This window comes from Symsagittifera roscoffensis, chromosome 8 (assembly GCF_963678635.1).
Source record: "Symsagittifera roscoffensis chromosome 8, txSymRosc1.1, whole genome shotgun sequence".
Taxonomy (NCBI): domain Eukaryota; kingdom Metazoa; phylum Xenacoelomorpha; order Acoela; family Convolutidae; genus Symsagittifera; species Symsagittifera roscoffensis.
Window position 1 is genome coordinate 36,131,388 of NC_087069.1, and position 13,132 is coordinate 36,144,519.

The window sequence follows — 13,132 nt, forward strand, 5'->3', positions numbered from 1 at the left end:
TCAATCGATTTTAATCATGGCACTTTCAAGGCATCATAAAATTTTACAATCAGTTATTAAACAATTGTAGTTGTCACAAAAAAAACTATAAAAAAAATCAAACAAAAAATCGTATTTAAGGTTTTTAGATTGTTTAATTGCAGTCAAAAAAAAATTTCAAAACTTGAGATGTCGCGCCACATTTTACTTTGCCTCAACACAAAGTTTCATAAAGATAATTTCATATTAGTAGAAAATTTCTCGCGCCAAAAAAACTCAAACAAAATCATCATCAAACAAAAACGTTATCGTAATTTTTTTGTGGTAAGAAAAACAAAACAGAAGCTTTTTAATCGAGAAAAAAATTGTTTTTTTTATTTAAACGGAAAACAGCTAATTTTGTTTCAAAAGCACCTTTCAAAGCATAAGTTAAAAGCAAGTTCGAAGACAACGTAGGTAGATAAAAGGAACTAAAATCGATTAAAAGTTGTTATATTGTCTTGTCTCAAAATCTTGAAAATTAGATATATTTTATCAATTATAATTGGTTAAAACGTTCTTTATTTGTTACTAATTTGTTTTCCAAAAGAGAGTCTATAATCAATACTTACTGAAGCATAGTAGATTTTTTTCTCAATTTTGGAAAAACTGGTGCTACCCGCACCGGAGTTCCACGGATAACAATCGATTATATTGAATTTTTGTGGCCTGTCTCAATAAATTTCGATAAAAATCGATTATAATCGATTAAAAATGGATTATAATGAAACTATTTTTTTAATCAATAAAATCTCAATATGATCGATTATAATCGATTATAATCAATTTTTTTTGAAAGAAAATGAAACTTGTTTTCGAGGCAAAATAATCCATTTTTAATCGATTATGGAATTTTTCGAGGGGTTATTCTTGAAATTTACAATTTTGTTCAAAATTATCTCATTTCCTGTTGAGTGCAGTTGCTACGAATGACGTTTCATAAAATGTCACATTTCAAAATAAAAATTATATTTTTTTGTCTCTACTTTTTTTATTCTTCGCAGTTTAACTAACACTTCATTTCAATGTTTTTTAACCAAAACCCTAATAAAACTAAATTTTCAGGTGTTTGAATTAGATTTTCATAGCTTCCCCCACCGGAGTTCTATGGATAATAATTATAATTTTATTTAACTCAGTTTTTTGAACCCCTCCCCCCTCCCACCAGTTTACTACCCCCCCCCCCCCCCCCCGCCCGCTTACTCCCCCTCTCACCATTTACCCTCCCCCAGTTTACCAGTCCTCCATTTACCCTCTCCCAGTTTACCCGAATTTATTTACCCGACAAAATTTTTTTAACATTGCAAGGCCAAACTATGCACTGGATAGGAGCACAATTTTATGTCTGTATGTTCCTGGATTCCAGAGCCAAGTCTTTAAACCTGTGAAAACTTTGTCGGAACGATCAAAGGAAAGTAAAGAACAAAAGAAGAACAAAGTGAGCGTCCTTGTTGCGGAATCCGCTTACAATGCACAAATTGCACAGTTTGGCCTCGTAATGAATGATTTTAATTAAATCATTTTGATATAAATTTTTAGCAAATCTCAGAAAAAAAAAGAAAATGAGAGTATGAAGACTAGCTAAATTGGTCTGAAGCGCAAAAACTATACTGATTTAATTGAAGCAGAAAAAAATTCTGAAGTAATCAAGTAACTTTGAGTTATCCGATTCCAGAGAAAAAACTGTTGTTGATTTGGATGCAACTGAGTTATTAATCTTAAATGCTAACTTTCATTCTTATCCTTTGACTTTGAATCGTATTTTGGGTTTCGGAGAGACAGTTCCCTGACTTCAAATTGCTCCTCTTCCATATCGCCAATCACAACACCTGGCTGAGACTGTAACTTGTTGCTAGCGTGGGAGGTTTCTTCACTCATGCTCACGTTTTTGAAGTTTCTAAAAAAATTCAAGTTATACTACTTGCAATTTCAAAAACATCACTATTTGATTGCCCAAGTATCATGGTTTAGGGGTTTATTTTAAGTTTCGACGTTCAAATTAGAGCCGGATTTAAGATCGTGACTGAATTTATGCAGTCTAAACATGGTATTGGGTCAGACACTAGGACGATTCCTGTCCGAATTCGGTAAAACAATCCTTTGTGAAATTACACAATATTGTTGAAAAGGGGCTGAAAGAGAAGAATCGAAGCATTACTCAAGTTTTGCTTGACTTTTTTGCTTGCTTACAGGCAGGGGCGGATCTAGGATTTTTTTCGAGGGGGGGGGGATTCTTAGAAAAAAAAACGAAAGTTTTGACGACTTTTTTTTAGGTGGACAAAATTGATTTTCCGAGCTCTTCTAAAGCACCACTAAAAAGACAGCTTTTTGGGCAATTTTTTTGAAAATTTTGACAAAAACGCGTTTTTTTTTGGCGCGCGCTCCCCCTCAAAATTAGTATATATTGGCGCCCAAGGCTCCTTTAGAAAAATTTTAGGGTCGGTCGGCCAAAAATGGAATTCTTAAAAAGTACCTTTGGGTCCGCAGGGGGTCGAATCCCTAAAAGGGGTCGCCCACCGCCCCCCCCCAATCCGCCCCTGCTTACAGGTGCAGATCTAGGGTTTCAGGGGATCTGGGGAAGGGGGTTTTTATAAAACTTTCGAGTTTTGTTCTAGGCTTTTTTTGGCCTGTTTTCTCAATTTCTGGGCTCTCCAAGTTAGTATAAAGACCTTATTTGGACCAAATTTTTTGGACCTCAAGCTAATTTTTTGAAAGTTTTGTCGCTAAAGAGTTGAATGTGCCAATATATGATCATAAGAGTTGCCGATACAGGCACCATACTTGGATGGATTGGCTACATCCAAACTTTTCGGATATCCAAGTACTGGCACTCGATTTTTAAAAAATTAATTAACGAATAGCGGGTAATAGGGAGAACGTAGAAGTTCAAATGATGCCGAACTTAAAGCAGATTATCTTTTTTATAGCTTTTCTTTGAATATAAGTCTGGATTATAACTTGACCCGGTTGAGGAGGTTTGCATAAGAAAGAAAAGTGACAAAGACCATCATATTATTCCTTTGGCCCGGTTGAGGGCTGACCAGTTAAGCGATCCCGGATTGTAGATCGATAGCGGATACTAAAATCTCTGAGTCACTAAAGAGGTGGATAAACCAGACTAGCATCATCAACATAGCTTTTGGGAGCGAGCTCCCCCTCAAAAATAGGACATGATAGGGCGAAAGCGCCTTAGACAATATTTAGTGTCCGTAAAAATCCATGTATTGTCATGGCGAGAACAAGCTGTCTTCTGATCTATAGTTTCATTTTTTACCACAGTGGAACCAGTTCCAAACTAGAATTTATATTTGATTATAAATATAATTCTCTGTTCATATAAAATATTCCTAATTAACCAATCATTCTCCATCTCTAACCTTAACATTTATTTGTAAGCGAGTTACTTGCGAGAAGGAGGACAATTGTATTCTAAGTTTATTTCAAATTGCTCTGGTGCTGAAACTACAAGTAGTTTCAGCACCAGAGCACTTTGAAATAAACTTAGAATACAATTGTCCTCCTTCTGGCAAGTAACTCGCATAGACCAGTATACACTAGATCTAGTGAGACTAGGAGATATAAGAGTAAGATTAAGATCGGTATTAGACTAAGAAATTGCACGAATCTATCCGGCCGAAAATAAGATAGCGTGACGAGCAGACAGTGTATCTTATCTGAAATTACTCTATGAGTATAACCAAATAGGTCATAACTCATCTGGTGCTACCAGTGAGGCTCGAACAAGACCTTAATTAACTTAGATTTAGAAAAATAGACTTTACAATTAGACAATTGCAAAAAACTGAAAAAATGTTAGATGAAATAGACAATTCATTAGAAATGTCTCTCCTACTCAAAAGATCGCTGCCAATTTTCCAAACAATACGAGAAATACCAGGTATTGAGAGAAGACCAAGAACAAGGCACGATCTACGATTATGAAGAAACCTACCGATTGACTTCATGATAGTACGACGGAAACCGGAACAAACCTATGTTTTTAGAATACTTTCCGCATCAAATTCAAATTTTTATTTGCTGACATGAAATTCGAAGAAATTCTTCAGTAACCTCAATGATGCTAAACCTACTATACAATAACGACTGATAAAAACAACACAAGTCGTTTTCCCCAAAAAATCTGCACTAAATTAAAACATTTCAAATAAAATAATTTGTTGGTTAAAAGTACAAAAATTAGTTTATATAAAAATTAATTGTTAGTTTTAATAATCTATACACATCATTGCTTCATCCCAGCTTCATCACCTAAAAAATAATAGCAAATTACAAAAAACTAACATCATCTAAACTCTAATCTTAAACCTTTTAAACTTAAAATTTTACATTAAATCTTATCAAGGCTTATCGTTGTTTTCTCTTAAGTTATCTTAACTTAAATAACAGATCATCAAGGCTTTCCTTGGATCTTTAAAATCACTTAAATTAAATTTCTTTAACTCCTGATCATCATGGCTTCCTTTGGATCAAACGGAACAATTTTGGTCTCTCCTTTCCACATTTTTAAAGTGTCTAACGACTTCAAACGTCGATTCACTACACAACCCTTTTTAACGATCCAGGAGTAATTGAAATTTTTGAAAGAACTAACCATTTTATTTAAGATAAACAGTGAAGAACTTCGGTTACTCATCCTTCACTTGATCCCTGATCCCTTCCTCTTAGACGACCCAGGCTAAAACACCTAAACTTAGTAAGTCATAAAATAGTATCTAACGATTTCCTCGCGTTGTAATGTTACCTGCACCTTGTGAATTCATTTTCTATTATCCAACCCTTGATCACAAATCACAAACCCTAAGTAAGATTAGGTAAGTCTATCGTAAATTAGAACTTAGTCACGAGAAAGTAAAAAATCATTCTCACGAATTTATATACTACTCTCATTCCAACCCGTCAAACTACGACATTCTATGCCCCAAGATACGATTACCACACAAAACGCGTAGGGACTAACAATTTAAGAAATTAAAAATCTCTAATCCCAATATTGCATCAGCCATCCTAAACCTTATGCCAAGAGATAATCTAGGTAACAAACAAACAATCGTATTACATAATTGTTTAATTAAAAACGTAAGATACGACCTTGTAATCACACCACACAGCCAAACAATAGGACAAATTAGATTAAAAAAACAACACAAAAAAAAACAAGCATAACAAATTAAAAACAGATTATCAGAAAACGATTTTCAAACGAAGAAACGCAGTCTCAGAATCAGACACAAACACAATACAGGAACTTCAAGATATAAAAGACTCAACAAACAATAACCCGAGCGACGCTCAAATATATTTTTCGGACTTAGAAACCACCCAACATTTTCGAACTTAGAAGCCACAACGTCATCATCAAAAAAAGGAAAACTAATACGTCTATATAATTGGAATCAACCAATAAGACATATCGAATATTACACACTAACAGTTTTACAATAAAAAACATGATTGAGTACAACGAAATTTTCGACGATTACTCGATACTCCCAATTTTCATGAAACCACAAAATGATCCCTTCCGATGACAAGTACAATTTTGTTGTAACTTAATTGCAAACTGAATTAGCCCATGTAAACAAGAATTTCCTGAAGTACAGATAAAACGACAAATCCTTGATCAGTACCTAAAAGATATATATAATATCACATCACATTATGGTGTATTTACAATCAAAATTGCATCGCCAAAACCAAATCACAAAAAACACCAAATACAAACAGACCAAATAGATATAGAATTCTCAAAAGTTTTTACAGACTATATAAAAAATATACAACACCAAAATTCCCAATGAGCAAATTTGTTATTCACAAACAATATATTTTCAATTATTTCTAGCGATCTATCAATACTGGAATTGAAAAAATACAAGGTGACTCACCAGTTCAAACATCCCGACATACAGCTGTAAGACAAGAAAGAAGTATTTTCTCAAAATTTTTAAAAACAATCCGTGAAAACCTCACTAATAAAGATATATCACAAAATGTTGAACGCGATCTACAAAAGATACTAGCATGGTTTATAATTGATTATTTTGTTCATAACATTGATCTTAAATCATTAGCAAGAAAAAATTTTCAACCACAAAACGATGAAACTATACTAGCAGATGAAACATATTAAGTTTGGAACCCTGAATGGTCTCATCCATCATTTATTAATATACCAACTGATACCTCAAGTCAAGCAATTACCACAGTTTCCAACAATAGAGATTATGTTAGAATAACACCACTTACTATTGATGCAACACCTATAAACTAAAATTCACTATTCACTGATAGAGCAGGAAATAATAGTTAAAAATCGATGTTTATTAATCAAGAAAGATTAAACGGAAATATCAACCATACACAACAAGATATTCAAACTCCATCAGATTTCGTAAATGGGGAAATATTTGAAATAATGCCAACAACAACACAACAAATCATTTCTCCAATTCACCCTACACTTACAACTCCAAAAAATAAAAACACAGCTACTCCACAAACAACTATACAATCGACAGTAAAACCTTCAGTTAATCCAAAATATTCACAAATGGCTTATCAAACATTTAGACCAGTAACAACATCAAGACAAACAAATAAGCAAAAGATGTCAAATAGAAATAACATCTCAGATCATAACTATAATTTTTTCCAAAAATCCAAAAACAACAAAACCCCCCAGTATGAATAGTCAAAACCATTCACAATCACAAAATCAAAATGTACCACAACAAACCTTTTCAATCAGTGTTTTTCAACGAGCAACCACGAACTACACTAGATCGTAGCTAAAATTATCCATTTTTTCAACAAAAAAAAACATAACAAACAAACATCATATTAGAAATCAACCACATTACTCAGAAGTTGGAGAATAATATCATCAAAATCAACAACGATTCAATAAAATTTAGCAAAACAATTATTGGAACATTGATCAACCAGATCCTTTTTACCAACGAGATCTTTTCGAACCATATACACGAAACGAACAGAGACAAACAAGACATCACCCAATGTCATACAAAACAATTTTCAATTACAAACATCTATCAGTACACAAAATTACCAACCAACTCAAATGCACTATGAAATCTCACTACCATATTATCTACAACAACACGAAATAACAAAATATTAACTTACAAATTTTTATCAAATACCAAATGCCACAGAATCACTACAAATGACTATGAAACCATACCTTATGGGTGGATCCTCTATATCTTCAAATAAGCCACTAATGGTGTTCACATTTACCGATCCTGAATACCCAGTAGAAGATTGTTTAAATGCAGTCACAGTCAATTTGATTTTGAATATAGGACCTGAACCAGTAAGTACACCACTTCATCAAAATTGGATACATAGACGCACAGCCATAATCCAAACCACACTTGATGGCCCAGCCCAAAAATGGTATTCATTTTTACCTAGAGATATTAAGTCCGATTGGAAAAGATTCACACAAGAATTTTCAAAAATGTTCGACAAAAATGTTCGAGGAAGAAATCAACAACACCAAAGAGTCTTATGCAATGAAATTCGTGGAATCCCAAACGAAACAATTAAACAACTTGCAGTAAGAATTGAAAAAATAGTAAGAAATACGCATTATTATGAGAACACAAAAATGACAGAATTGTTATTGATGACTCTAACACCTCAATAAAGAAAATAGCATTAAAAAGAGAGCATCACATTCATCTTCAAATCGAAAACCCGATATAGACTTCAGAAAACTATTAGATAAACTAGAACAAGCCGAAATCACTACGAAACTGGAAGAAACAGAAAATTTAAAACTACAATATGTAAACAACATTCGAACCACTTCTTCCCAAATAAATAATATCCATGACTCTGACACTGAATTAGCTGAAAAAATCACTCAAATTTTAAATATCTACGAGAAAAACCCAAATCTTAAAGGCAAACAATCATTCAAAAAATGATGTAACTATTACCGTAGATACGGACACAGCATTGCTCAATGTAGACAAAAACAACAAGATAATCAAAACAAACCACAAAAGCATAGAGAACCAAATAAATCATTTTACCAATACATGAAAAAAATACCAAAATTTACCGAATAAAAACATTCACAGTAAAAATAGTTCAGGGAACCACTTCCTGACGAACATGATACTTCTAGAGAACAATCACTCTACAGATTTAACTATCGTGGAAGATCGCCAGATCAAAGAAATTCACGAAATTTCTCACAAAATAGATATAGTTGATCAAACATTCAAAATAACCAGTATCGAAATAACTTTTCAAGATCAAACTCAATTAGAAGCAACTACTCAAATTATAACAGGAATAGCTCAAACTCAAACCCCCAAAACAGATATTATTTAAACGATCGTTCTAGAAAATCCTCATACCATAGAAACTGAAACTATTCAAACAATAGGAAAAGACAAAATCAAAATAACAGATCACGAAACTATTCAAAGAATAGCTCAAACTATAATTATTATCAAAATAGATTACCTGACAATTCTCAGAATAGAAACTCAAATTATGAAACTTGACAAAGAAATTATTCTCAATCACCGCACAAAAATAATACAAAATATAAAAATTCACAACAAAACTATAGAAGAAGTACACCTAAACAACAAAGACAAATAAACCAAGTACAATCAACTGAAGAAACTCAATCGAATCATCGCGGTTTTGATAACACAGAAACCACAGAATTACACCTATTTCATGTAATTTGCGAATCCACAGACGATGAGAGCAAGACAGAAAATACGCTTTCAGTAAACATGCTTCAGATTGAAAACGAATACGAAAAACCAATCGAATCGAATTATTACCAAAACAATAATAAACATTTCCAAAACCCTGATAATACTCAGGAAATAACAGACTGTACTAAACAGGAACTTAAAAGCAGTTCAAGCACAAACAATATATATCAGAATACGTCAAATAAAATACAATTACCCAAAGAAAAAGTTTGGACAATCCCACTTCTTTTAGAAAGTCCAAAAAGAAAAATTTTTTAATCACCAGACCCCGAAATGGATTTTTTAACAGACTCAGGAGCAGAATCAAATATAATAAAAATCCCTACATGGAATGAAATACAAACCTTTCATCCAAAATTTATACCCTCTAAAACCTCAAGCAAATTAGCTACAGCACAAGGATCAAGTTTAAATAACTTTTGAAAAATCCAATTATTCTATTTTCCCACTTGAACAATGAAATAGAATAAACTTTTAACCAAACCATTCAAACAAACATTCCATATCACAGATATGAAACACAATATCGTTGTAATACCATTTAATACTAAAAATATTCCCACTATTAATATTTTAAATAGTAATATATGGTATTCCAACGATATTGTATTATATATCTGTAATTACGATTATTATAGAAGGAATTACGATAACTCCATTAAGTTCCCGCACAGACGCAATGATCAAACTTCAACCTCCATCAAATAAAAAGAAAATCCAAGGATTCCTCTGAATGCTTAATTTCTTAAGTAAATGCGTCTTTAAAATGCAACTATATTTAAAACCATTTTATAACATTCTCAGACAGCAAAATAATTTTGAATGGACAACAGAAAACCAAAACGATTTGAAGAAAAAAAACCACTTGTCACTGAAAGAATATCAAATTTAATCTCGGGTCCGGACCACCCCTTTTGATGCTGTGGGCGATGCTTCAAATTTTAGCATCGGCGCAGCTTTTTTACAATCACACAGGGGAACAAATAAAATGAATCTTATTTCAGCACACTCAAGACTATTTACACAAGCTGAACTTAGACTCTCTACACTTATGAGAGAAAGCACCGCTATAAAAAACACTCTCACAGAATATAAATTTTTAATACTTGGATCAAAACATCCAACAGTTCTCTTCACAGACCATAAACCTAGAAATTTTCTTTTTAAACAGAAGTCAAATCCAAACCAAGAAGTTAATAGATTTCAATTAATTTTAATGAAATTTCCAAACCTTAATATAGTTTGGACAGCAGGAAAAAAACTTGCACTACCAGATACACTCAGTTGAAACACACCACCTGAATTATTAACAAGAAAAACAACAGTGGAAAAAACACAAAATATTAAGTTTTTTTTTGCAAAAGACGAAACATCACCAAGATTTTATGCAAGTATGCAGTAAAAACTGACATTGATCAAACACAAATAAATAACTTACAACACTTCCCATTATAATTAGATTGCCAAAATAATCACTACAAAGTAGACCTCCTAGCAAACACTACATTTAAACCAGTACCATATTCATCATGGATCAAAAACAATACACAACAAAAACCACTCAAACAAAAATGTACAGAACAAAAAATAAACAGCCATTTAAAAAAAAACCAAATTTTAGAATACCAAACATCCGATTTAAAAGTACCCTGTTTACCACTAAGTATGATACTCATCCCATTTCACATTTGCAAAACAATTGCAAACACACATTTGCAAACACAACAAGAAATTTATCAAAAAATTTATCAAAACACACATTTGCAAACACACATTTGCAAACACAACCATGAAATTTATCAAAAAATAGCCAAAACAAATTATTATAAAGACAGAATCTTCATTCCCAAACAAATTCACGATTCACACCAGCTACAAATTTAACAATTGAAACATTTGTCTTAATCCCAAATTTTGTAATACAAAAAGCAAAATCTAAAAAATTACAATCAATCCGAAAAGGACCATTTCAATATAATGATAAGCCCACTGATGTAACATATAAATTATCGATTCAAATAAAAAAAGAAATAGTCAACATAGAAACAATCCTTTACCCTATTACCCAAAAGAATACGCTCTTTGCGAATTAACACAATTATGCTCCTTTACAGGACTTAAAGTAAAAACTGACATTGATCAAACACAAATAAATATCTTGAAACACTTCCCATTATATTTAGATTGGCAAAAAATCACTACGAGACAGACCTCTTAGCAAACTCTACATTTAAAGCAATACCATATTCATCATGGATTAAAAACAATACACAACGAAAACCACTGATACAAAAATGTACAGAACAAAGAATGTACAGCCATTTAAATAAACCAAATTTTAGAATAACAAACATCCGATTTAAAAGTACCCTGTTTACCACTAAGTTTGATACTCATAGCATTTCACATTTCACATTCCTTAAACACTAAAGGACATGCAGGATCGGAAAAAACATACGAAATCTCTATTCAAAATTTTTAATTTCCAAATGCACCAAATTGGATCAAAGTATTATGCAAAGATTGCATAACATGCCATTTAAATAAATCATACTCACTTCAAAAACAAATAGCAGAAAAACAAGATTTTAACGGACAAAGTTCATATTTTAACCACAAAATTTCATATGATACAAAAGGATCAATATCACCCTCTTTAGAAGGAAACTCGTATATAATGGTCACAGTTGACGCATTTACACACTAAGTAGCACTCAACCCAGTACCTCCTTGTAATGCCTATTATGCATGTACAACACTTTATGAACACTGGATAGCGAAACTGGGATTACCAGAAATCCTTGTCACAGATAATGGCACTGAGTTCATCAATATTAAAATGCTCACATTATGCCACTTAAATAACATCAAACACAAACCACGAAAATCTCATGCCCCTTGGACTAATGGCTTACTCGAAGGATTGAACCGTTCACTACAAGAATACCTCAGATGTATCATAAACGGAAATGATACAAGGTATACTGAATGGTCAACAGATGTAAAACTATTCCCCTTGGCTTACAATTCACAAATAACAACAACCTTATGAAATGGTTTTTAATCGAAAGCCACGGAAACTAATAATGTTCACAGCAAACTCCTCAAAAAACACACAAGGTTATTGCCAACCTACAAAAGAATCAATGTGTCATAATCTACCATTACATACACACAATGAAGATCATTTTCATCACCCACAAATCTTAAAATTAGCCTCCGGCACACATAACGAATGAATTTTAAGCAGAGACAAAAAAACACAATGAAATTTATGAAAAATAGCCAAAAATAACTATTAAAAAGACAGAATGTTCATTCCCAAATAAATTCACGATTCACACCAGCTACAAATTTAAAAATTGGAACATTTGTCTTAATCCCAAATTTTGTGATACAAAAAGGAATATCTAAAATTTACAACCAATCCGAAAAGGACCATTTGAAAATTATGACAAGCCCAGTGATGTAACATATAAATTATCGATTCAAATAAAAAAGAAATTGTTCAACATAGAAACAATCGTTTACCCTATTACCAAAACGAATACGCTCTTCGCAAACTAACACAATTATGCTCCTTTACAGGACTCAAAGTTGTCCACGACAACTCAGATATTAATAAAAAAAAAACAAATGATATAAATTTATAAATTGTTCACCACAATTTTAAGAAACAAAAAACAAAGAAAATACCCGACAACAATTCCAAGAAATAAGCAAGAAACAAACACCTCAGAAACAAAAAACCAAAAATTAGAAGAAAAAACTGTACCACAGGAAATAAAAGAAAACTCTCAACAACGACAATCTTTGCGACTTCGAAATCATCCACGTTACGGTTACAAATTCTTCATTCCACCATCTAAAATATTGAAGACAGTTGAATTCCAAAAACCCCCTTCGAATTATCTATCAATTTAAACTTTCAGAAATATAGCAAATTTTTCTCCTCTTTTCTAAAAAGTCATGCTGACACTCTTGAACAACTAGTTCAACTTTAGTTGATCAGAAGCTATCTAAACATCACCTCATTCTGACACCACTTCTTTAGCCGACATTTTGCAAAATTCAAACATAAATGTAACCATAACTAGAAGACCTCCAGGTCAAAAATAAGCAACAAGCTCATATTTGACAACCGGAAAAAAAACAAAATCTAAGTATCACAACCCTCCTCTATCAACTGGCATAAAGATCAATAATATTGTCCCAACTTACACTCCGAGTTTCCCTTAAGGAAAAAAAATAAATTAGCCTGAAGAAAATTAGGACATAATCATTTAGCCTAAAGTACAAAAATTTCCTAGATACCCCCGATCATC

At 32.4% G+C, this 13,132-nt stretch overlaps 2 protein-coding genes across 9 annotated transcripts in view; both read right to left on the minus strand.

The window, feature by feature from the left end:
* The window catches only part of LOC134852828 (estrogen receptor beta-like), a 488,151-nt gene that overhangs the window by 98,743 nt on the left and 376,276 nt on the right, over positions 1-13,132 (minus strand). The gene's annotated exons all lie outside the window — the stretch shown is intronic.
* Positions 1-13,132, minus strand: part of LOC134852814 (synaptotagmin-1-like) — a 79,626-nt gene that overhangs the window by 39,222 nt on the left and 27,272 nt on the right. For all 8 annotated transcript variants that reach the window (XM_063868619.1, XM_063868616.1, XM_063868614.1 and 5 more), the window contains one exon: positions 1,749-1,915. In XM_063868619.1, coding sequence (XP_063724689.1) covers positions 1,749-1,896 — 148 coding nt within the window. In that variant the 5' untranslated portion in view covers positions 1,897-1,915. The remainder of the gene's footprint in view (positions 1-1,748; positions 1,916-13,132) is intronic.